General features: G+C 41.8%; 1 protein-coding gene across 2 annotated transcripts in view; it reads right to left on the bottom strand.

The window, feature by feature from the left end:
• LOC128765922 (inactive dipeptidyl peptidase 10-like) overlaps positions 1 to 11929 on the bottom strand; it is a 133255-nt gene extending 121326 nt beyond the window's left edge. For both annotated transcript variants that reach the window (XM_053877172.1, XM_053877174.1), the window contains exon 1: positions 11790 to 11929. In XM_053877172.1, coding sequence (XP_053733147.1) covers positions 11790 to 11849 — 60 coding nt within the window. In that variant the 5' untranslated portion in view covers positions 11850 to 11929. The remainder of the gene's footprint in view (positions 1 to 11789) is intronic.
• Between the last annotated feature and the right edge of the window lie 12191 nt (positions 11930 to 24120).

Raw genomic sequence — 24120 nt, 5'->3', positions numbered from 1 at the left:
AAATAACGGTTTTAAAATCCCATGAGAAAAACTGTCAGACTAAAAATAAGATCTGAAAAAATGTCATGAAAGAAACATAATAAAATGAAATCTACTGTAGTTTTAGGTCCATGTGACTTCAGAAGGAGCGGATTGACAGATCAGAACTGGTTTAAATCAAGATGCAATATCTAATGCCAAATTATTCACCTGTTCACGCTTTGAGCTCTCAATCAAATTAAAAATAATATTCAACTCGATTTTGTAGTGGTTACTTTCAACCTTTGGATAAAAGGGAAAGGAATGTTGTATGGTTTGGAAACAGTGGCACTGAGGAAAAGACAGGAGGCAGAGCTGGAGGTAGCAGAGATGAAGATGCTGAGCTTCTCTCTGGGAGTGAGCAGGATGGATAGGATCAGGAAGCAGTAGATCAGAGGGACAGCACGTGTCAGGTGTTTAGGAGACAAAGTCAGAGAGGCTAGATGGAGATGGTTTGGACATGTACAGAGGAGAGAGAGCCAGTACATTGGTAGGAAGATGTTGAGGTTGGAACTGCCAGGCAGAAGGTGGAGAGGAAGGCCAAAGAGGAGAGTTATGGAGGTGGTGAAGGAGGACATGAGGTTTGTAGGTTTGAGAGAAGAGGAATCAGAGGACAGGGTGAGATGGAGGAAGATGATCCGCTGTGGCGACTTCTGAAGGGAGAAGCCGAAAGAAAAAGACAACTTTCAACCTTTTCAAGTGATTTGCTATGACTAAAAATATATATTTTCTATGATAGACATCATGATCAAATTCATTGACTTTACAGTATACTATTTTTTGTGTTAGTTTTCGGTGTAAAATCATGCTGATCAGACCAGACAGACAGTTCAGTGGACGTTTGCAATCCTATGATGTCATTATGAAGAGAAAGTCATGCTGAGTCGGGTGTCGTTCACCGGTGAACAGCTTTAGTCATGCATGTCACACGTATCAAAGTGAAGGACAAGAGGCCCCAGGGAGCATCTGGATTCTTAATTCTTTGTTCTTTGTGTCACTGCTCAGCAGGCTGAATCTGTTCAGGGAGGAAAATAGAAATGACAAGTTCCCAGGTGACAGAATTCCCCCATGAAACAGCCACAGAACACTCCACTTTCCTACCCAGCTGCTGATTTGAAAGATTCTGAAACAGCGGTTGTTGACAAGTCACATCGGGTGCCCTTTCCCCGATGACAGCTGGGATTTGCTCTGGCTAGCCAGCGCCGACTTTCTCATTTAACCACTGTTGTCAACACTCACAAGAGCTTTGTATCCTTGTCTCGCCGCATTCCCGGTGCTAAACTGTATTTTTCCGAGACAAAAGTCAGCAGAAGCGAAATACCATCGACCGCCTCGCCTCCCTTCAACATTCAGAATCGGAGGCTTCAAAATGTCTCGTGCTGCCAGGAGACATTTACCGCAGCCTCGCTGCTTGTTATCAGCGCTACCATTCAGAAGTCTACAAACGGCTGCATCTCCACTGGACGTTTTGTTCCCTCTGGATTCCTGCGTCGCTTTGCCACCGCATTCGTTCTCACCGAGAGTTTATTCAGAGAGCGATTGGGGAGATAATCCAGAGTCAAGTGTGGCTCTTAACCATCCTTGTGTTCCCGGGGAAAACATCTATCTTCAGTGCTTGGAATTAGCTGCGGCATTTAAACAACGCTGCTTAGCAGAATTAGAGAGCCACCCTCAGTGTCAACGCGCTGAAAGGGAATTAAATCAATGAGGAAAAATGTACATCTTAAATTCAATCTGTCCTTTTGTTATTGGGAACCTTCAGTGTTAATTGGCGACATTTCAAGCTGAGTGGGAGAAAAAAAAATCTATCAAACTGAGCCAGTGGGTAACAGCAACCTGCAGGTACCTAAAATCATTCAAACTCAGAGGGAGATTTGTTTGAAGGTTTGCATCCACTATAATGTGTGCAAACTCAGTGCACATGCTACAAAAATACAAAAGCAAAATCGGAGCCAGCAAAGGTTATCAAAAGGAGTATATATCAGGGTCTCCTCAGTGCTTCAGCAGGGGACTCCAACACTGGTATTTTAACCCCATTTAGGGGGCGTTTTTCTCCTTCAACTTCAGTCAAGCAGGTCTCCGCCTTTTAAGGTGGACTGTTAAGGAGGACCGTGAAAGATGCCTAATGTGCTTTTCATTTGTCACCCCTCATCTGACATACACAGCCCCATAACGTGATGGACTTCATCGCAACTCTTCCTGTGTTTCTTTCAAGATGGTAGATAAGGTCAACAGACAAAAGATCACATGGAAAAAAAATACAACTTATGAAATAGTGATATTATTGTGAAAACTAGGAAGGCGTATAGCGAAGCACAATTTAATGTGAGACTGGTATCAAACTCAAATGGTTGCTTTTGAGACACCTAGACCGCTTCGCTTCCATCCAAGCATCTCTTTGGCCCCTTTACTACATTACTATTCAGCAACTGGATGGAGGAGATTGCTACACTTGAGAATTTAAACAACTTCATTTCTCGCGGAAAAAAAAAAAAATCCAAATTCATGTCATATAAAAAACAAATTGGTCACACATCCATCCCATGATCTTGAGCTAGGCTTCACTACGAGAGCTACACTCGAAAAAGGCAAATGCATTGAGATCAGCTGCCATCGCCTCCTAATTTATAGACTCAGCGAGTCAAGAGCCAGCGCAATCATTCATAGAGTCGGACTCCGGCGATCCATCACCACCCGAGCGAGTCGGTCACGAACAGTTTTTAATGCCTGTTTATGCAATAGATCTTGTGAGCAGGGGCGGTGGGCGGTGTCCAGGTTCAATTCCCTGCCTGCTGCTTCATTTCAGGTGCGGAGGGCGACAGCTGAGGTCTCATGATATATATATATATATATATATATATATATCGCATGTTGACATTCTGACGTTAGACTTTCAATAGAAGGACGTTTCGCCGTGGAGAATGGAGACTAAAGATGACTTTGGCAAAGGTCTGCGGGCAAGCAGACACTTTTTAATGCCTAGGGAGTGAGAAAGTGTTGGTGCCACCCAGCCAACCGTTTAGGACCCACAGAGATATGTGGAGCTTATTTCATTCATGGCTGGATGCTAACTGGAAACATGCAGCCCTTATGTCGAAATGATCTCGCTCTCCAACCATGTTTTAATGGTGTCAGTCTTTTCAAACAGGTTTACTGTAACTGTGGATGACCCACTATTTGACCTGAAAGAAGACAAAAATGGAAAGTTTCTTGAATGGGTCAGTTTATATCACATGATAGAGCACTAAATAGAGGACACTATAATAACCAAATAGAGTGTGTGCACCGAGTGCTTATTTTTTATTGCCTGACCGGAGGGTTTCAATGACTTTGCAATAAAAGCAGAACTCCTGAGACCATTTGTGCTTAGTAGAAGAAAGAAAACACCATTTGCGAATGTTAATGTTTGATTTCTAAAGCTCAGGTTTTGTAATGTGCCTGCTCGCCCACGACTGCAGCTGTCGCCTCCTCCCGCAGCCCGACCGGACTCGACAACTGATTCATCCGAATAAAAGCACAAGATCAGACATCCAGATATATTTCCAGTCAAAATGGGTCTATTTTGGGAACAGAGCTCTCTTATATTCCTGTATGACTGACAGCTTTGGGTTTCTTTTGCCGTCCCACTCGGCTCTCTTGATGTAAACAATGAACTCTTTGGAACAGGAAGCGGTACTGTATACAAAAACTGACAATACTGCTCTTCTCTTCACAAGAGACCTAAAGAAAAGGTCCAAAACTCCTTGACTGTTGAGAATATTTATATAAAAGATCAAATAACTAAAAAAAAATCCATGACTACAAGGAGAGTTATATTTGTGATGACAGAGACAAACAAAATATGTCAATATCTGTAGAAAAAAAATAAAAAAAAAAATATTACAGAGGGAACCAAGATGTTCCCAGGCTGGAGTGACAGACTCATGCAACGTCATTTAATTCTATTTGTAATTTGTGGCATTGTCGCTTTTAAAACAAGACAATAAAATATATCTTAAAATACCTCCATTCTTTTTGAGAAAAGATCAAAGGTATTTGTCAAATTTAATTATTATTGTTTGCCTTTAAATGTGTTATTAAAGGAAAAAACAGCAGTAACTCGACAACACAAAAAAGCTCAACTTCTTTTTTTGAAATAAAAAAACAACGTTATTAACAATAATCCAAAACACATTGCAATTTGACAAACAGAATGAGTCATTTAAAATTAGGAAAACAAATATGTTTGTTGGAATAAACAACCAAGGTGTTACATGACAGTGTTGAAAGGAAGGAAAAGAAAAATAGTGGCTCAGCTTGAGAAACTCATCCGAGACTAGACCTTGTGTTCCCTTCACCACCTCCCTGACATTCCTGCCATCTGCACGTGGGTGGACCTGACACTTCCACACGGCCAGATGACACAGACTTAAGACCGCGTCCTCTCGCTAGATAAAGAACATCCCCAGGGGGTGAAGCCCACAAAAAAAAAAAGAAAAAGATGCCGCCCCAATTGGATTTCTTATCACGGGCATGTGCGATATGATGACCCGGGCGGTGGGGAGGCATTTAAGAGGACGAGAGAGGAGCCAGAAAAGGCCGCCACGCCAGAGAACCGCTGACAAACATGGTCGGATTAAGTTTTTTTCTTGGAACAGAGAGGAGTTTTCGGCACTTAATCCTGCATGTTTGTTCAATTTCAGGTCAGAAGTGAATTAAGTCCAGCTGCTACTCGGTAATTATCCGGACCTGACACACAGACAGCCGCTAGAGAACAGCGTGACTCAGGCACACTCCCGAGGCCATCACATCTACAAACACCGTGGGAAACACAAGGCCTATCATTTACATTCTGCGGGAGAATTACTGAATCTGAAGTATAATCCCTGTAAACCTGCTGCAAGTGATGCCTTGGGGCACATCGCAGCTAGTTTGACTGGGAGTTGCACCTGTCTAGAGAAGTGATATATTCCCAAGGCATGGTTCCTGATATACAGGTGCAAGGAGGTGGGTTTGTGTAGGTTTGGGACCTCAGGCGTTATGTGACTTTTAGACAGCTGGAGCTGGGACGAAGAGCATTGTCATTTGAACTTTATAGTCATTACTCAGCTGAGGAATATGACATTTAATTCAAATATTTGACTTTTGGAAACTACATGAAAACTGTCTGTTATATGAAATGCTAATGTGGAGGGGTGTGTTCTTGAGAACAGTGACAATCCACGACATTTTTTTCTTCTCCAACACATTGAAGGAGCTGGGGAGATACATTTCTTCACTTAAACTTGTGTATAGAATAAAGCAATATGCTTTTGAAATCACATTTTAAATACTCTCAATTTACATGACATTTATTTTAAGCCCTTAAATGAGGAGCATCTGACCTTGGCAAGGACACACATCACTTTAGGTGATGACTAGATTGACGTGCAGGCATTCAGTGGGTGTCATGAATTGTTTATTTTCAGTGCAGTTTTAGCTCCTTTAGCTGCTCCTTACAGTGGTCAAGTCCCACTGTACAGTCTCTGCAGAAGGTACAGCGGGTGCCAGTGCTCTGCCATAACATTGTCAGTGACTGGACTCCCCTGTCGCTGTTGCAGCCTGATTTTTTAGCGCAGCTTTTTGAGTCTTCTGTGAGATCATTCATGAGAAGAGTTCCGAAATGGTCCGTCATTTAACTCAATATCGTTCTGTGGCTCTGCTTTTGGACCGAAAAAAGAAGTACACTAGTAATATATTGAATGCGGAACAACCTAAGTGAAAGCGTGACGATCGAAGTCGAATGCAGCTCTTTCTTCAACTCCACTGAGACAGAAGTCATTCAACGCGAACGGTTCCTTCTCCTCTGTCTGTCTAAAGCAGAGCCGTCACTTCAACCTGTCCGCTGTGTTTAGTCGACCTGCCTCCGCCAGCCGATCAGCTGATGTTTCTAATTACCTTTATTGATCCAGGTCGCTTTCAAAGGGTTACGAATGCCCAGGCCGTACTTTTCCATGCTTGACAGTTAGTGGATGAATCGAATGAGGGTTCAACCTTAATGAGGCACCATTGTCAGGTATTGTTGCTTTGACCCAGGTCTATTGATGTTACTGTAGAAGCTGCTTGTCAAAGTAGGGAGGGACATTTCAAGGCCTCAACAAAAGTACACTGCATTGTCGACTTCATCTCTGTGGGAAGTGTCTTTGTCCACGAGATTCTGTCCTCCACAGAAGGACAAACACCTGATATTTTAAAACCACACAAAAGCTTTTATAAACTGTCAATGTTCATCGATGAGTAGTTACATAAAGCTGGGGTTAAATCTCATCTTAAATTGTTCATTCACCATTTATATATGATATATTTTAGGGGGTAAATATATGCAGCTTGTTGACAGATCCATTGAATGGTGAATTAACACTAGAAGTCCCAGAGAGGGGTCATTTGACATTTCTACCTTTAGAGCCCAGAGATGGGTCGACTGACCTGCCTTCAGTTGAGAACAGCTGCTTTTGTTTTGTAAACAAGGACATTGCTGCCACACCCCAGCAGGGTGTATGGTGAAGGGAAGACACTGTAGGCTTTTAGACTGCGGTGAGGATGGTGGTTTTAATGCTAAACACAGTTGTTGTGCACGTAAAAAAAAAAAAAAAAAGAAATTTAAAAAAGACAGTTGCTCCCCACCGGGAGCCAAGATATGGGAAGACATTGCAAATGTACTTCAAGTTTTCAAGTCACAAGCCATCCGAAACTTAATGCCCAACTTGTCCGGTTTTGTTGCAATGTACTGCAGGAAACAGCAGTGACTCTTTGACTGGCAGGGAAGTCCATGCACCACTTTTTTGCAGATGGATATTTGAACACTTGCCAATGTGTCTTTCAGGGTGCGAGTTAGCTCTCTTCACTGAATTACACTGGATGTCAGTTGTTATTTCTAACCTCTTATGTGGTTCTTCTCCTTAGTGACAGTACGGAGTAACAGAGATTAACCATGACTAAAACACATGGTCATTCGGTGGGCTTTAAATAGTAATTGACACATTAAGATGAGAATCAATGGAGCTCCATTCCATAGCGTTCCCTTTTTTTCCACGTGTCGCGCGGCCAATGCATCAACATGCAACGCTGAAGGCTGCCTTTTTCGTCAGTATAGAACACAAAGGGCAACTTTCCCAACATCAATATATTGTATGACGCCGTGGGAGTGTTGTCCCGTATCGTAAACCATGAATAACGTCTTCACATTGTGTTTTAATATGACATTTTCCCATATTCACGGCACTTTCAGACTGATTTCCTGTCTCAAGATCCTCAACGGCGTGCAGAGCTCCATGAAAAAAAAAAACAGAACCGTAGTGGTTTAAGCGGAGCAAAGGTCCGCTGCTGTGCCGTGCATCGAGGAGTACCGACCATGCACACCTGCGACCACCCTCATTGACATGAGAGCTGACAGTCCTGTTAAAACCCCTGTGAGGCACTGAGTCTGAATAAAATAGAGCGAGGGAACACTGAAGCAAGTTTTGTGTTCATGAGTACAGCAAAATAAGCCAAATACTGATGCTGGTATCAGGACATAGGAGTTTAGGACCCATTTGGTGGACAGTTCATGTCATTTCAGATGAGGCTATGAATTCATCTTTTTTGGCATTTGCAGTTTAGTTATGACTATATCCAGCATGAATGATGATTCATTCATCTGTTTTGGCGGCATGTGCACACAGTTGAAAAGTTCAGTCGATAATCTATTTGCTCTAGAAAGCAGTTGTGTGATAATTGTTCGACTTTCATATAGTTAATGGGTGACTAGCTTGGAAGGATTTTTGGGGGTGACATTTATGTGTTTCAGTGAGGAATAAGTTTAATGGTAGAAAGATTAAGTTGGATATAACAGAGAAAAAATGGAACAAATGTGCATCCTGGTACGATTCTGCCTCAGAAAAGTAGTTCAATACCACCATACGATGACAGGTCAGTTGCTTTCACCTCTGCGCTTGGAGAGATAGTGTCAGTCTAATCCCGTAACTTTAGAAATGTACGTGGAAAGCGGAGAAGAGAACAACCAGTGTGGTCCATGAGTGTGATACTTGAAGACATGACTGGTGTGACTGTCCTCCTATGAGCACCACAGTTTAGGAGGACAAGCCGTCGATGATCTGGAATATCTCTTTAAGAACTACGGTTCTTCTCAACCATACAACAACACACGTGTTGTGGCCGTGTGAAACCTCCAGCTGCAAGTCTGTGTAGTGCAGTTTATCAATCAGAAGGCTATAGAAACTGCCCCAACATGAACTCGCAATGATGAATGAACCTAATGAATTCCACAGGGGTCTCTCAGACAAGGACCCTCTCGTGAGACCATCGTGATAAACGTTCCACTTGAAGGGTGAAATTAGATTAAACAGGGTGTTTAGTACATGGAGAAAGCAATTAGTGGGATATACACCTGGACAAAAGACGAGTCTAGCGCTGCTTGATGATGATGAACAATGACTCCAGCAAAACCAAAGACCTCAGTGAATTGCCTGTTCCAGTTAAAGATTCACCTGCACCATTAGAAGTGCTGCTATCCGATGAGCAAATACAGAAAAAGCTGTGGTGACCGAGGATCTATGTGAAGTTACGATGGCTACAGTACTGAATGTTTGATGCATTTTGATTTTTTTAAAACGCTGTGTAACAATTTTGTTTCATTGTGTTTGGGCTTATGAGGCTTCATGAAACAAGGGTTTTCAGACTCCACTAGATGGCACTCACTGTTCTGAAATCTTTGGCTTAGAATAACTTTAAACCTCACATCATTTTTAAACAGAGAGCGGCACATTCAGAGCTCATGAGGAACACTGTTGCATGAAGCCTCACCAGCCCATTGCCAATTTTAAACTGGTTCTCGGAGTGAAATATTCTCTCAGTGTTTGAATTAGATGTGGACACGTGCTTTGAATACAGTACAGTTCAGTTCAATTGTGGTAAGCATCACCTACACTTGGCTTCTCCATGTTGACAATCTATAATAAATCATGGCGGTCTGACAGTGTACACTAGCACATCTGGTGACTTTAGATGTTTTAAAGTCAATATCCATTTCATAAAAGTCAAGTCAACCTTGTCAAGAAGCTGAAGAAAAAAAAGGAACAAAATGACAGGAGGGTAGAAGCTTTGGAAAACTGACAAAACTGAGTGGTGACGCACACAATTTGTGCATAGCAACAACGCAACAGACATCTGGAGACCGACAGGAAACACCACATCCATGCAACACCATGTTTTCAGTCCAAAGTTTGTTTGTTGGATTCAAAATTTGCCCCTAAAAAGGCTTGTCCTCCCTTCCAGCTTTCTAGGTTGAGATGAGATCATCACAAAGAGGACTGAACATTTTTGGTGGGAAAAAGAAGCAAAATAAAAGTTTTCATTTTCTGAGCCCAGTGACTCTTTTCATCATCCAGGGCTTTAAATTGTCGTTTTTAATGAACTAAATTGCAGACATCACGTTGTGGGCCTGGAAAATTGAGACACTGCTTCATATGCACGCCACAGCATGTTCTGCATGGTGGCGCTCTTGACACTTCTCCAAGCTCTTAATCTGGAATAAAGCCCTCCGAACAGTCTAATTGGATAGTGTACAAGTTAGACTTGTCTGAAGTTATTCCCCAGTTCTCCCTTGTTTCTACTCGGAGTGAAAACAACAGCTAAGGGAAATCTAACAGGAATTATGCATTCTTGCGACTCCGGCAAAGCTCTTTCCAGTTTTCTTTAAAAATAAATAAATAAAATAAAAATTAAAAAAAGCGCACCTCTGGGACAGACAGGTGGAGGAGGATCAACGCATTTTCCCAAAGCTGAATTCCTCTTGTGGGATTTTCAGGGTTGAAAAGTGAAGCTGGATCAGCAGCGGAATCAATAGGGCCACGCAGACAACACACTAACACACACACACATGCTGCTGTGCAGGTTTAAATGCATATCACTATTTTATATGCAGATGGCGCTCAGCTCAGCAGTGACCCTCTGTTGCACCCGATGCAAAATTATGCATAACTACTCCTGCTCTTGCAACACAATTGTTTGGTTAAATAGCGCGGAAAACGTAGAATTCTATGGCGGACACAACTAAAAATGTTTATTTGTCTAACAAAAGCGAGCAATGGAAGCGGCTTGATAATGATTTTCTCCAAGTCTCAGTTTAAGCAGCTTCCCTTTTATTCTTCGGACACAGCTCACTCGCGTCTTTCCTCTCCAACAGTACCACCCTGCCTACACTTTCCTCTTCACCCTCTTTGATGTGTGTCATTGCTCTACATAACTGATTCCAAACATTTGAACTTATCTGTTTTCACAACATCTAGAGCCTGACCTTCATTCCTCTCCTGCAACATCTCATCCTCCTCCTCCTTCTTCTTCTTTTCATTGCAAATCACTTTATTGTCACTTGCTTTGCTATGTTTGACTTTAAGTAAATGGCAAGACTGAGCGTAGAAGACATGATGTGGAACCAAGGCAAGACAAACCAACGATAATGGGAGAAGGTTTTTGAGGATCATATAAAAGGCAGTCACAATCGATAACTTGATTCCCATGTTCTGAGCTGTGAAATCTATGTTCTAGACCTAGGTATTGATTCAGATTTCCCAGTTGCATTCAGAAGAGCCTCAGTCCACAGGGCTCGGTCAGGGATATTCATACCCAATTTGCTGGAATAAGGATGAGATATGCTGCAGTACTAGCACTGAAAATGGTGGAAGATACCCCTTGGTAAAACTACACATGGTAGAAATAAAAATAAATAAATAAATAATTGAATTGGAATCGATTTGAATAGATATAAGGCACTTCACAGGAAAAACGATCAGTCTTTTATTATTATTTATTATTGTTATTATTATTAATAATAATAAACACACCCTTATAGTTTACAAGATGATCCATAGCAAGTCATAGCTATGCAGTGAGCAGTCAGCTACAGTGCATCAAAAAACATAGATGCGATTTCGAAGAGCGCAGACTCAAAAAGATGCCCCGGCACTGCTGTGGTTATTATAATGTTTGGCGATGATCCAACACAGTCGCCACATAACAGCAACATAGGATCACGACCAATGCCAAACATACAGTATAGCGATGAATTAACATGGCACACAAGCACCAGTGTGACTCCCAACATGGTGCTCATTTTTTTTAACGTCACGGCGCGCAGAAACTTCGCAGTGATGCATCATTGAGAAATATGTGTCCCCACAAATGCCCGGACCTACCTTGCATAACCAACTTCAGAGCTCAACGACCTGCTTGCCACCAACAATTATACCTGTCCCACCGCTCCGCATGACTCGGACATGCGTGCCAAACACTCGTTTACGCACCAGTCTATTATGATTCACACTGACGCGCACACGGAGAGGAGCGTCTCGTTAACACGCGGAGCGGATACCTGCAGCGTTGCGCTGCATCAACAATTAGAAACCATTTTACACAGAACTACACACACGGAATAAACATGTGCACGGATCTAGGGTTTTGACAAACTTCAAAAAAGATGGCAGCCTGAGTAAGGTTGGCATCTTCACACTTTCTTCCCCACTAGAGCTACGCGACGTGATGCGAATAAAATCCGGCCACTGCAGCAATATTTTCTCCATCACATCTGAATCACGCGTTGATATCCGCGCCTGAGTTTACAGTACTACGCATAAAACACAAGGCGACAAGTTCGCATCCTTGATCTTGGCTGGACACACCGTCACACACCCGGCTCATCTCCAAAGGCGCCGCGCGTCAATGCGCATCGCTGAAGTTTGGAGAACTTCGGGTCTTACCTTGATGGTTTTCGTGGACTGGCATTTGACCTGATGCGACACGGAGGCGGTCTGGTTCATGGTGGTGCGCGTGGCAACGAGGACCGACTATCCGAGTGAGAGCAGGTAGCTCCGGAGGAGGATGAGAGTCTCCTCTGGTGTGGCGGGGATGGACGGTGATTCCCGTCTTTGTTCGGCGCGCCGCTGTTGCGCGCAACCGCCGCATCTGATCCTGAAGCAGGAGGAGGTGGGGTTGGTTACCAGGGGCGACCACGGGAGGTGTCGGGATTAAGGTGTGAAGTCTGCGCCTTCCAAAAGCCACGACGACCATGTTTTTTTGTTTACTACCTTGCCCACCCTCCTGTTGTGTCTCCCCTCAAAAACATCTGTAGTTTCATTCTTTTAAGAAGTAAGTAAATCATCATATCGGATCTCCAACGTGTAAAACAAGAGCTTAAGTGAAGATTTAGTTCATGTTTATTACGAGTATCTAGATGGTATTACCAGACTATTGACTACATTAAAGAAAGAAAATGTATTTATGTGTTTACAACTAATACTAAGCATATATTTATATTACTATGTAAAAACATGATCATTACATAACTAATGGCCAACAGCATTGGCAACAGCAAAAAAAAAAAAAAAAAGCTAAGTCAAATTTAAATTTATAAGCAGGCAGAATATTGCCTTGAGTCTGTTACAGATCATCTTAAAGTAATCACAGATTTCACTGGGTTTTACCAACCTGAAGTGTACGGTGGTGTACGAAGTGGAATCCAAGTGTGTGTGGTTTAGTGGAGTCAAGATCATGAATATGTCAGGAAGACACTGCAGTGGACATTCGCTGGAGAACAGGAACAGAACAGGAACAGAAACATGGAGGTCAGAACACTTGTATGGTAGAGAAAGTGGAGAGTCAGAGCAAACAACCGTGTGGTGGACCACGTCACACAGAGTCAACAAAGGAAGAAACAGAAAAAATCCACAAGCACATGGATAAAGTCGGTAAAAAGTCAAGCACAAAAAAAAAGATTACCAGCATTGGAGCATTAATGTTCCAGCACATAGCCCTGGAACTGCAGACCTTTTCACTAGCTGAGGAAGTTTGACTGCTGAGTGGTTTCAGGTGTGTCCCTTTAGCTGTGAAGCTCTCATGGACAGAGTTAGGAAAAACAGGGAATCAGACACCAAAATAAAAGCCAAATGTAACAGCCTTTAAAACTCATGTTCATTACCACATCAAGCTTATACAGTATGTGCAGTGGAATATGAAGTATTTAAGTCTGAATCACCTCTTGTCTTTCTGCATTTACAGTCACAGCAAAACATTTATTGCGGACAAGGTCTTGAAATGTTTTGTTAACACCATGAAACTCCAATAAGAACAGGATTAAATACAGAAGAAAGTCTTCAGTTGCCTTTATTTATCGCTGCTGTCACCGCAGTGCCCACAGGCGAATTACGACGGTCTTGTTCCTGAAATGGTTGAGTCTTACAGAAGCCTTGGTTATTGAGTCATCACTCTTCACCAGCGTGTGTCAGCGGGTTAGAGGTGGCCGACAAGACAGACTCAGAGCTGCGCAACTTGTTACACAAGGTCTTTGAATAAGGAAGAAATAGATAGAAAAATGAATCTTGAGGCTGTTCCTTTTATTTATTTATTTTTCGGAACAGGGTGGACGGTATTATTATAGTGTTGAGTTACCAAATGTATTGAACTCAAGATGGATTTCCGGTTCGCAGAGGTAAGCAAAAGTGTAAAAATACATGTACAATTTCAATCCATAAGGCTGGCATTTTTGGCAGGAAGTCAGATTCTATGTGATGAAGTAGAACGTGAGAGTTGTGTTGGACAGTGAGGCAGTTGTGTGGTGTGCTGGAGGGGTTCAAGCTGGCTGGTTATCTCATTTTAGATGCTGATGCTGGAGGGCCTTTCATTCTCAACTTTGCTGTGGTTACTGATAGACAAAATAAGGGAGGAGTTTCTAATGTTTTCTGACGATATAGTGATATTTAGTGAGGGTCAGGAGGAGGTGGAGGAAATAAGAAATTGGGTGTTAGTGAAGGTGAGAGACTAGAGGGAGTGAAAAAAGATGGGAAGGATTTAGAGTCTGTCATTCAGAGTGATGGACAGAGGAGATTGATGACAGAAGAGCAGCAGCGAGTGACAGGGAAGCTTGACTGGACAGTTGTGAGACTCGCTATGGTGTATGGTCTGGATACATTAAAGAGAAGAGGAAGAGTTGAAGATGCTCAGGGTTTCACTGGTGAGGGATCAGAAGATTGGGAGGCCAGTTTGTCTGAACACGTTGGACGAGAAATGCGTGAGGAGGAGACGACCGAAGAAGTTCACGGCAGGTAAACAAGCAAACGCTGAGACAGAAAAACAAAGAAGATTCGCAATTGAGTCAACACAAAGAGCACTTTCAGACAGAATCCTGCATTTAAATAATTCCACCGACTTCAATTTCAGCCCAAACCCTTCGTCGCTTGTTCAACATTCAGCGGTGGTCTGTTTGCTGACTGAAATTAATCCCAAGGTAGGAGATTATTTTGCAAACGCACGAGCATTCAAAAGCGAAATGAGTGGAAAAGGTTTGAATGAACCCACCGGATCAAGCACGACTCTTTGTCACTTTGTTCCTGAATGCATCATGAGTACCTGTTGACATAAGGTGCTCAGCAAATACAACAGACGGCAGTTCCCTTTTCTGCGCTGTGGCTATAAATATTATATTAACAGAGTATCAGCTAACAAAGGATGAAGCTGATGGGTTGCATCGTGATGAAAAACTCTTGGAGAAAAATCTGCCTTTGTAGTCAGGCCGGTTTCAGTCACTCCTCAGTGTCAGTCAGTGTTATACAATACTCACAAGTCAATGAATGGATGGATACGTTCTTGATCACAATGGAAGTTTTCATTTTTTCAATGAAGGGCTATGTAAAATTACAATTTCTTTTTTTCTGTTGCTGTATATTCACTTCTGCCCTCAGCTGGTGCTCTTGTAAATGCAGTATAAAAGGATGACAGTCACATTTGGCTGATGGAGAAAACAAGAACAGATGGACAAATGATCCTAGATTTGTTCTTTGTTCTTGCTGGCTCTATCACTTCTATAACTTCCGGTCAGGAGGTCAACTGCTGCTAGGGGTCTGTGTGTGCACAGGCCTGATCAAAAGTCACTCAACTGTTCTAGTGTTTGACAGTAATATGATGGATGTCACTCACAGCTTACGCTTACTTTGCATTTATGAAGGATCTTAAAGTGCTTATCTGTGGAGCTAGCCACCATATAAACATGAGGCCGGGCTGGTCCACGTGTGTATGACACACATTTCCCCCTTTTTAAAACAGCAAATATCTCAGCTGGAGACATATTATTTGTCTTGAGCTTAACATTGTGACTAGCGTCAACAAGGCTTTCGCTCCCAATGTTGACCTTCACCTTCCACGTTGTGTGTTGACATACAGGTGCTTCAATTGAATTATATGGTTCCCCCTAGCTGCGTTTCTTGACGTTGAGAAATAATTTTTGGGCTGAGAAAAGAGGGGTGACAATAATAGGCGCTTGTTGCCTCCACGATTGAAACTGACCCCAAAAACTTGAGCCACTTTTAATCTTTCATAGACCCTACTACATATATATATCATAAATAAATAATGTTATGTCTGTGACACGGCCCAATAATCTCAACAAGAAGAAATCCAAGCCAGAAATTGTAGTATCACATGTGACAAAACACAGTAGATACATCACAACAAGTGGCAAACAAAGCGCACACAACAGAAGTGGACTGGATGGTGAGTTCTATGGCCTTTTAAATGGAAGACTCCCAAAAGCAACATCATAATAACTAAATGACAGGAAGGCGTCTGCTAGTTTGCCATTACTGGTCGGACACCCGAAGGAACGGACCGCATCAGGACGGCTGCAGAATGACGTGAGTTTTACTTCTCATGATTTAAAACTTGCCTTTTTTTCCCATCATTCAATCAACGTCAAAACTCTCTGATCTGCTCTGAACGGTTATAAATATTGAACACATTTAATGTTTACGAATGTCAGCCTGGACTGTTTTTGGGTCAGATTATCGCGACAGAAACACTCTTACTATATCCTTACTCAGCCATATTATCATTAGGCGTGTGCCCCCTTATGGTGGTCCTGATCACATGAGGTAATATATTTGCCAAGTGACATCACATTGCGATCTAAGCTTGGTACCTTACGAAGGTGAACCCTGTGACTTATCCTTTACCACACCGATTTTTAAATTTGCTGACAATCTGTATTCAAAAAGGTACTGTTTAAACATGGTACGCGGAAGGCTAACCTCCATGTCATGTCATGATGCTGAATGAGCTGGTGTGGGAGGGACATGTTCTGCACTGGCACTGACGTCAGCTTGTGAAAGTTCCCACTTTGGATCCAGTTATAACAACACGTCGGATCAGGTGCAAATGTGCTGCGTACGATGATAGCATTTCTCTCATTGTGTAAACAGCTTTTGTCTATTTCCCTCTAGTGAGCAGCGTGTTAATTTGTCCTGTCAAAATTGAGGCAGTAACACAGATGAATGCATCACCAAAAATTTCGACTCTGAGCTCTGGGACCTGCGATGCAAAGTAATTCATTGCAGAAAGCTTTTTGCGGAATTGCAGATCCCGCAGAAGAAAATTAAGACGTCAAAAATAAAGATTTAAATAAGATTGCAAATTGTAAATCGCACCCCCCCCCACACACCCCCATCCATTCTCTGGACCTCCAGGAACTCCGTCCAATTCCAGCACATCCAATTCTCCGTCCCTGACTGTGAGCGCATCAATAATGGAATCCCACATTGAGAAAGACCTGAATGGCAGATGGTGGCGCCGCACTGGGACACCATCTCATTACACCGCTGAGTGAAACTTTCACTCGCACAGAAAAGGTGCTGATAGCAGGTGATTCCACAGAAATATGTTTCCCCATGACATCGTGAGTAAATGTGTCGGCCGCGGCCTTCGCCAGCAGATAAATGATGCTCGCGCAGCCCCCCCGGTGTTGCTGCGATTCATCTGAGCTTCCGCGGCGATGAAAGAACAGATGTCTCTTATTGTTTTCGTCTTCTGTTTTCTGCCTCTCTCGCTCAGCCCAGAGAGCTCAGTGTTTTCTGAGAGGACCATCCCTCTGCTTTAGAGGACTTGGGGGTTAATTGAACCATTGTTTCACATCTGCTTCCCCTCATGTTGTCGGGAGGGTTCATTAAAGTCAGACCTTCTCTCTTGTGTCCATGTGAATGTCTGAGGATGCATATCAAGAGGAGACCTTCAGAATCATTCATTTGTATTCGCCTTTTGTATGCTGTCATCTGAACTTCCTCACCTTCCAAACCAATCCTCCTGTCTTTTCTAGAGAGGACCCGAGTCCTTCTGTCTTACCAGAAGAGGACTGGAGCTCTTCCTCGTCGAGGCAAGGTGACTAAGTTTTCAAACTTTAAAGCAGTGTCAAGATACTGGACCTATCTATTTCCCATGGTATATTTCAGAATGCAACATGAAAAGTGAAAATCTGAGAAGCAGAAGGCGCATATCTGTTACTTTTATGTATTTTATGCCTTTTTAGAACCACCCTCCCAACTGACTGTACGATAAGAAGCATCTCCTTTGGTTCAGAGTCTGGACCCTTGCTGCCCGCATCAGCAGTAAGTGAGGAACCAGAGTTTTTATCGACTACTATCCCACATGTGAAGTTGCGCAGGAGAGGAGGAAATCGATAAAGAGCTGGTAAGATGGTGAACAACTGAGAGGTGAGAAACTTGAAGGGTTTGCTACTCCAACTGTTGATGCTAATGCTAATTTGCATCACCAACTTTCCTTTGACTAATGTTTCATAACATCTATTTATTCACGTGAGATTGTGAAAAATCAAAATAGAAAAGAACATAAAGTGTTACACAAAGCTGTTAATCTAAAACTAGAGTAAAAGTTTTACAATTCAACAGTCGAACCATTCGATTTATTTTGTTATACAAATGATCCAAAAAAATATGTTCCTCGCTATCTATAAAAAGAGATCATGTTCATTTTGACTAATATTTACTAATATTTACTAATATTTTTATTTTAGCAAACTTTGCAAACAGGGAAAAAAACAGGAAGCAGTTCTTCAAAACTAAGAGAAAATACACTCAGGTTATGACATAATTTTTTATATTGTTGTGAATAATAATTACAGTTATAATATACGTATATAGTAATATATTGGAAGAAGGAAGCTAAATGTGCGGGACTGTGATGTTTCAGACACGTGCTCTCGTCATGGTTGGGAAATAACTTTAATAGTTAAGAGCAGCAGCTGAATGAGAGGAAGATAGTGACAGTGGTAGTGGTTGTAGAAGTAGCACTTCTAGTATTAATACAATTCTGGTTGTGGGTAAAATCCACTTTTTTGTTACCTGCTAGATGATCTAAACAAATGAATGAAAGAGAGACGACAGTTGTGTCGGCGGCTACTTCTTCTATCAGCCCATTCAAGTTGGAACTGCACAATTCAAAGTGGAACATCGAGCTGATGCCAACAGCTGAGTCTCTCCTCTGTATTCAAGTTATCCTCATGGTTTTCCTGGTCCCAGCTTCATACCAGCATCTCCCACCAACATGTGCATGTCCGGCACCTCAGGCCAAGGTTTTCGGATAATTACTCCCCGTGTGCGGTTGTGCAATCGGCAGGTGAGTTAGCGGAGCGAGCGTGGGTTGGGTTGCAGAGTGAAGAGAGGAAGGGGGGGGTCTTTGTGCCGAATCTGGAGCTTGGAGTTCTTGTTAATCTGCCTCGTGCGAATACTTAAGTTGCCTACACGTTTCCGTGTTTATCCTTTTGATGTGTTTCTGCCGAATTAAAGCGCCAAGACGATGCAATGGGAACCAAGCGAAACATGAAAAAGACTGTTTACAGTTGAGAAAGCCCATTATGAAGCACAAGCCTAAACCTTTTTTTTCAGACAAGCAGCTCCAAAAGAAATGGAAAAAGACTAAAATATAGTTTGATGTGAGCGTCAGAGTTATTGGATTCACTGTGTGCAAATGAGTGAATGGATGAATGTCGTTCCGCAGCAAGCTTTTGTTTACTCTATAAAACAATTATCCCGACCCGCGTGTCGCCCGTCGGCCGCGCTGTCAGTGCGAAACACGAGCCTGATCGCGATCCCACAGGTCCGCAGCTCTAAATCGTCCCCTTTAATGAGCTGAACGCTGCAGCTTAACCTCAGTAATTAATTCTCATCGTTAATTATCCCCTGGAGGCGACAGGATCGTTCCGCCAGTCAAATTTGAATATGAGTCCAAAAAGCCACCAAAGCAGATCCAGGCCGAGCAGACCTCCGCTCTTTTATTGAATTATTCGTTTGGTTGGGATTTCAGGAAATGAGTCCCAGCGCGTTGTGTTTCTGAGGACTGGGCTTCGGGAATGACTTGTGGAGCGGAACACGGCTCGACGTAGCGGCAGGAAGGAGAAGATAGAGAACTTCCTGTAGGTTTTCTGACTGTATTATCAGAGCACCAGCATTAGATCATTACAGTCACAGATCTCTCCACAGTCACATGATCCCCCACCACCATAGTGAACCTTCTGACTCCTGGTAACGTTTTTTTTTTTTTTTTTTTTCATAATCTATATTTGTCCTACCACTGTCTCATGACATTTTTTTATTCTCTTCCACCTGTTTTTTTTCCATTTTTCTCCCTTCTAATAGTAATAATAATAAGAGCAATGTATGCTATTGTTGTATTTCCATTGCTACAAATTATTGTTTTTTTCTTTCCTGCTATCTTTCTCTTGTGTTTACATCTGTTGCTCTTTTTATTGTTTTCAATTTTCTCTTATTTTAAACAGACTTCCTTTTTTTTTACAACTCCTTATGATTTATATTATATCATATTAAACTATTATTACACTATGTTATGTTTTGTTTCTCTTTACTATTTCCACAACATAGCCTTTTAATTTTCTTAGATACATTTTCTACATTGTCTATATTGAGGTTTTTTTTTTCTCATTCTAAAATATTGCATACATAATTTTTTCTAGTGTTATTTTTCCCAGAAATTACAATGGCGTAAATTCACTGTCAGACTGACATGCAGATGAAAAGAACGCAGACAAAAGACTCAGTCTGTATGTGGATTTGAACCTAACGTTGAACATAAATAGGCAGGAAAATGTGATGATCTTCGGGCACGAGTTGACCATATGAAGCTGTGCACTCTAGCAACGCATGTAGCAGGTCTGCGAAGAAACAAACAGGCTAAAAATCATGAAAAAGGACAGCAATATGGAATTATGGAATTGTGTAATATATCATCATCATCATCATCATCATCATCATCATCATCATCATCATTATTATTATTATTATTATTATTATTATTATTATTATTATTATTATTATTATTATTATTATTATTATTATTATTATTATTATTATTATTATTATTATAAATGGCTGTTATACAATAGTATAACAACATTTATATATGATGCAGTACTAGATAGTATCGGTTGTGGTCATGGAGACATGGTGGAGGTTGAAGAAGTACTAGTTCTAATGGTAGGAAAAGAAATGTAATGATAGCATTGGTGACAGCAGTAAGTAGATATAGCAGTGTATTCTAAGCAATATGTATTGAATGGTGACAGATGCAGAATATCTATTCTTTGTGTGACGGTGGTAAAGAAGGACCAATATCATAAGCCACAGTACAGTGTTGGCATCTTCGTGGTGGTAAGAAGTGACACAGTAGTTGAAAGTAAAGTGTATTTGGAGTTTATAAATCAGGAGTATGAGTAGGTTCTGTACATACAGAAGTTGCACTATGTCGCACCACTACAGGTGGTTTGCATGAGCGAGCATGTTTGCATCCACAAATAGATCTTTTCACCGACATCCAGATTGAGCTCCAACACAAAGCAGCATTGTGAGCTCCGAGCCAGAGCGCAGCGTAATGGATGCGGCCGCTAACTGCTCATACCTGCAGGCTACACTGGACTAAGCCTCGATACACCAACCTGATACCTCAGGATGGAAGCTGCACACAAGACAAGAGCAGCTGCTAATGGACACACTCTCAGTTTACATAACATATGTTGGGGCAGAAGATTCATATACGTCGACCTGGATTCTTAACAAGAAGCCTCTCAGGCACTTCAGTACACACGAATTCAATGAAGTTCTTTTAAGGATGAACACAGGTTCTTTGCAGCGATGTTCACCATCAGTGTCAGATCATAGATGTTGAATTATTTACGCTGCAACGGATGATAGTGTAAGGTATTTTTATAAGTAGGAGTGTGACAGATGTTGAAAGTTCTGGGGGAAAGGTTGATTAAAATCCTTCACATATTCATCGAACAGTGAATAGAATAGAAAAGATATGGATGTCTATCACAAAGATAGAGATACATATAATTGCACAAACACACACAGGGAAGGAATTGGCAGGAAGAAGAAGCATCACCGACTGACCAACTAGATCCAGCACTGAACAAGCCTTGTGTCAAGAAACATAACACAGAGTGATCAGCTCAGAGTAAAGACGTACAAGCGCATGTGCACTAGTTATGAGTCAATAAAAGTGCGAAGCAAAGATGCTCAGCACATAATTCAGAACTACAGTCCTCAGGCAGCAATAAGCGATTGCAGAGTATCTGTACTCACTCTGATACGTGGTGAAGAAAAATAAAGAAAACAACCGCAGAGATCAAATTGCATTGTCAGCAAAAACTTTTATTATTATTATTATTTCTGGGTGATGGTAATTTTTTTATTGTGTTCATTATTGACTGTTTTGTTGTTTTTTTTTAGATCTGGAACTACTGACTTCCCTGGTTTATCTGGTCTCATAAAAAGCTGGCCGTTAAAGCTGACAGTATTTTCTCGGAGCTAACTGTGTTTGTCCTCAATTACACTGCCAAGGTCGATTTTCTTTCTTCCTCTGTTCAAACCTCTGCAACATTTTCCTTCACTGTTTCGCAGAATCTTGCATCGAGGTCGACTCGCCCTCATTTCACGGGTCACCGTTTCTGCATTTGCTCACCTTGACAGTACATTGGAATTCAAATAAGGTGGATGGAAGGTCACCACTGGACTTTCCTGTCTCCAGTGCTGCTTCCAGGGACACGTGGCTCCAACCAACGCCGCAAGGCGAGGAAACTCTCCGTTTTAGACTGGAGTTATTTTTAAATGTGTTATTTGCCAGCGTACAGATGGCGAGGATTTGCTGCCGTGACGACTTCTCTGCAGGTGAGCCCATCCTGCTAATGATCAACAGCAAAAGCCAAGTTGCGAGCAGAACTCAGTGAAGATGATTTTGTCTTGCTCACAATCAGTTGGTGATCAAATGAGAAACATAACAACATGCATCAAGAAATGGATACATTCATGTAAATCACGGGAAACATCGAACATTGAGTTTACACACTGATACGATCGACACAATCTCCACAGGCAAACACTGAATTCAGACTGTAACACCAAAGCTCACAATGTTGTGAGGCTTCATGAAACAGTGTCTTCATTGTCAGTGTCCACTAGATGGCACTGTCTGCCCCAAAAACTTTGCATTTGAAGAATCATTTCAATTGAAACCACATTTTTTTTTACCAAGAGCGCCACCTACTGAGCATAAAAAAAGGACAGTTTCATGAAGCCTCATCAGCCCATTAGTCAATGTTCACACTCGAAGAGCTGGTGCTGGCGCTACTCAGTTTAAAGCTACATGAAGAGACTTGAATGACCAATAATAATAATAATAATAATAATAAAATGGTGGAATCACACAATTTCTTCTGAAGCAGTTGCTGTTTTGCATCAAAAGTTCGATTTTGAAATACCCAAACCAACAAGACTTGTTAGAAAACAAAGCATGAATCAAATGATTATTTGAAAAATAAAGAATTTTTCAATGAAAATATTTATGTTTGACATCAGAAAACAGAAGACAGGTTCACTTTATTCTACAACAAAAGCATGGGAAACCACATAAGGAATCTTAAACGTTTGTAAAGAAAACTTTTTTGTCCGCTCTTCCTCCAAGACAAAAATCTGACGTCGTCTCACGCGATAAAACAAAGGGGAAACATCACAACAAAGGAAAATACAACACACGACTGAATGACAGGATCACAACAAGAAAGTTAAATACACGCACCTCTCTACACACACAAAGATTTTCAATTGTAAATAGTGAGTTTCCATTTCTACGGTGTGGACTGCACCGCTACATCTGCTGCCTATAGACCACTGCTTCTTATGTACATATTAAATATATTTTCTTCCTAAATGTAGTGGGTTCAGCTTATATCGAGGTACGCTCAATAGTCTAGAACAGGGCCACATTATAAACTGTGACTGTTGTGAGGGGCCATCCAGCCAAAAGAAAGGCACCAATGACTACCAAACATAGTGAGTAACAAAGATGAAATGAACCATACCACATGTGGTATGTGTAAATATGGCATGAATCCTATACATGCATCATAGAAAGCATAATGAAACTATGGATCAAACATCGAAGATAAAACGGCAATTTATTTCAAAATATATTTTGAATTTTCTTTCAACGAATTTTGAGGGAAATACTAAAATGGCAAACAAAAAGAAGAAACAAAAAACTGGCTAAAACGGAAACAGGACGTAACAGTTGTGTAGTTTTAGTCTGACCCCATGAGCGAGTGCAAACACACAGGCAAAGGGCCACATATGGCCTCCGGGCCGCACTTTCCCCAGGTCTGGAAATTGCGTTTTTATAATGTATAAGTTGTCTCTCTTGCCCACCGATCCCTCATGTCTCACTGCATCATCATCAGACATCATAGTCTATCGACACCCTTTGAGACTTGAGTCTAGGTCATGGCAACTTGCAGCCACACAGCTCAACTCTATCCTTGACTTCACGTGAGGTTTGGGAGCAGTCACATCCCATCTACGTTCAAAGCAAGAGACTGATAACAGCACAACTAGCCACGCAGACCTTCCCTTTCAAGTGCTTGTTGTTTGACTTGTTTTCAGGGGAAAAAAAAGCTTGTGCATTGAGAGGAAGGAGTGAGTCATCGACACGACTGGAACCAGGAGGTGTCTCTCTGATCATCTCCCCTAATTACAGTAATAACCGCAACAGCATCGCTTCGCCTCGCGGTAATTTGTGGTTCCCGCAGCTGCGAGGTCCGTCGGCTCCGTTCACTGCTTCCACCCAAAAAATAAAAAAAAACGCAGAAATGATGAAACCTTGAGTGTAATGGCAGAGACAGGGAGTCAGGTTTGGGCAATTAGAGCAAGAGCCGACAATCGTGGGAAGATCACGACGCACCATTAG

Source organism: Synchiropus splendidus, chromosome 10 (assembly GCF_027744825.2).
Source record: "Synchiropus splendidus isolate RoL2022-P1 chromosome 10, RoL_Sspl_1.0, whole genome shotgun sequence".
Classification (NCBI taxonomy): Eukaryota; Metazoa; Chordata; class Actinopteri; order Syngnathiformes; family Callionymidae; genus Synchiropus; species Synchiropus splendidus.
Note: the sequence above shows the minus strand (reverse complement) of the source record. Positions and strands in the feature narration are given on the sequence as shown.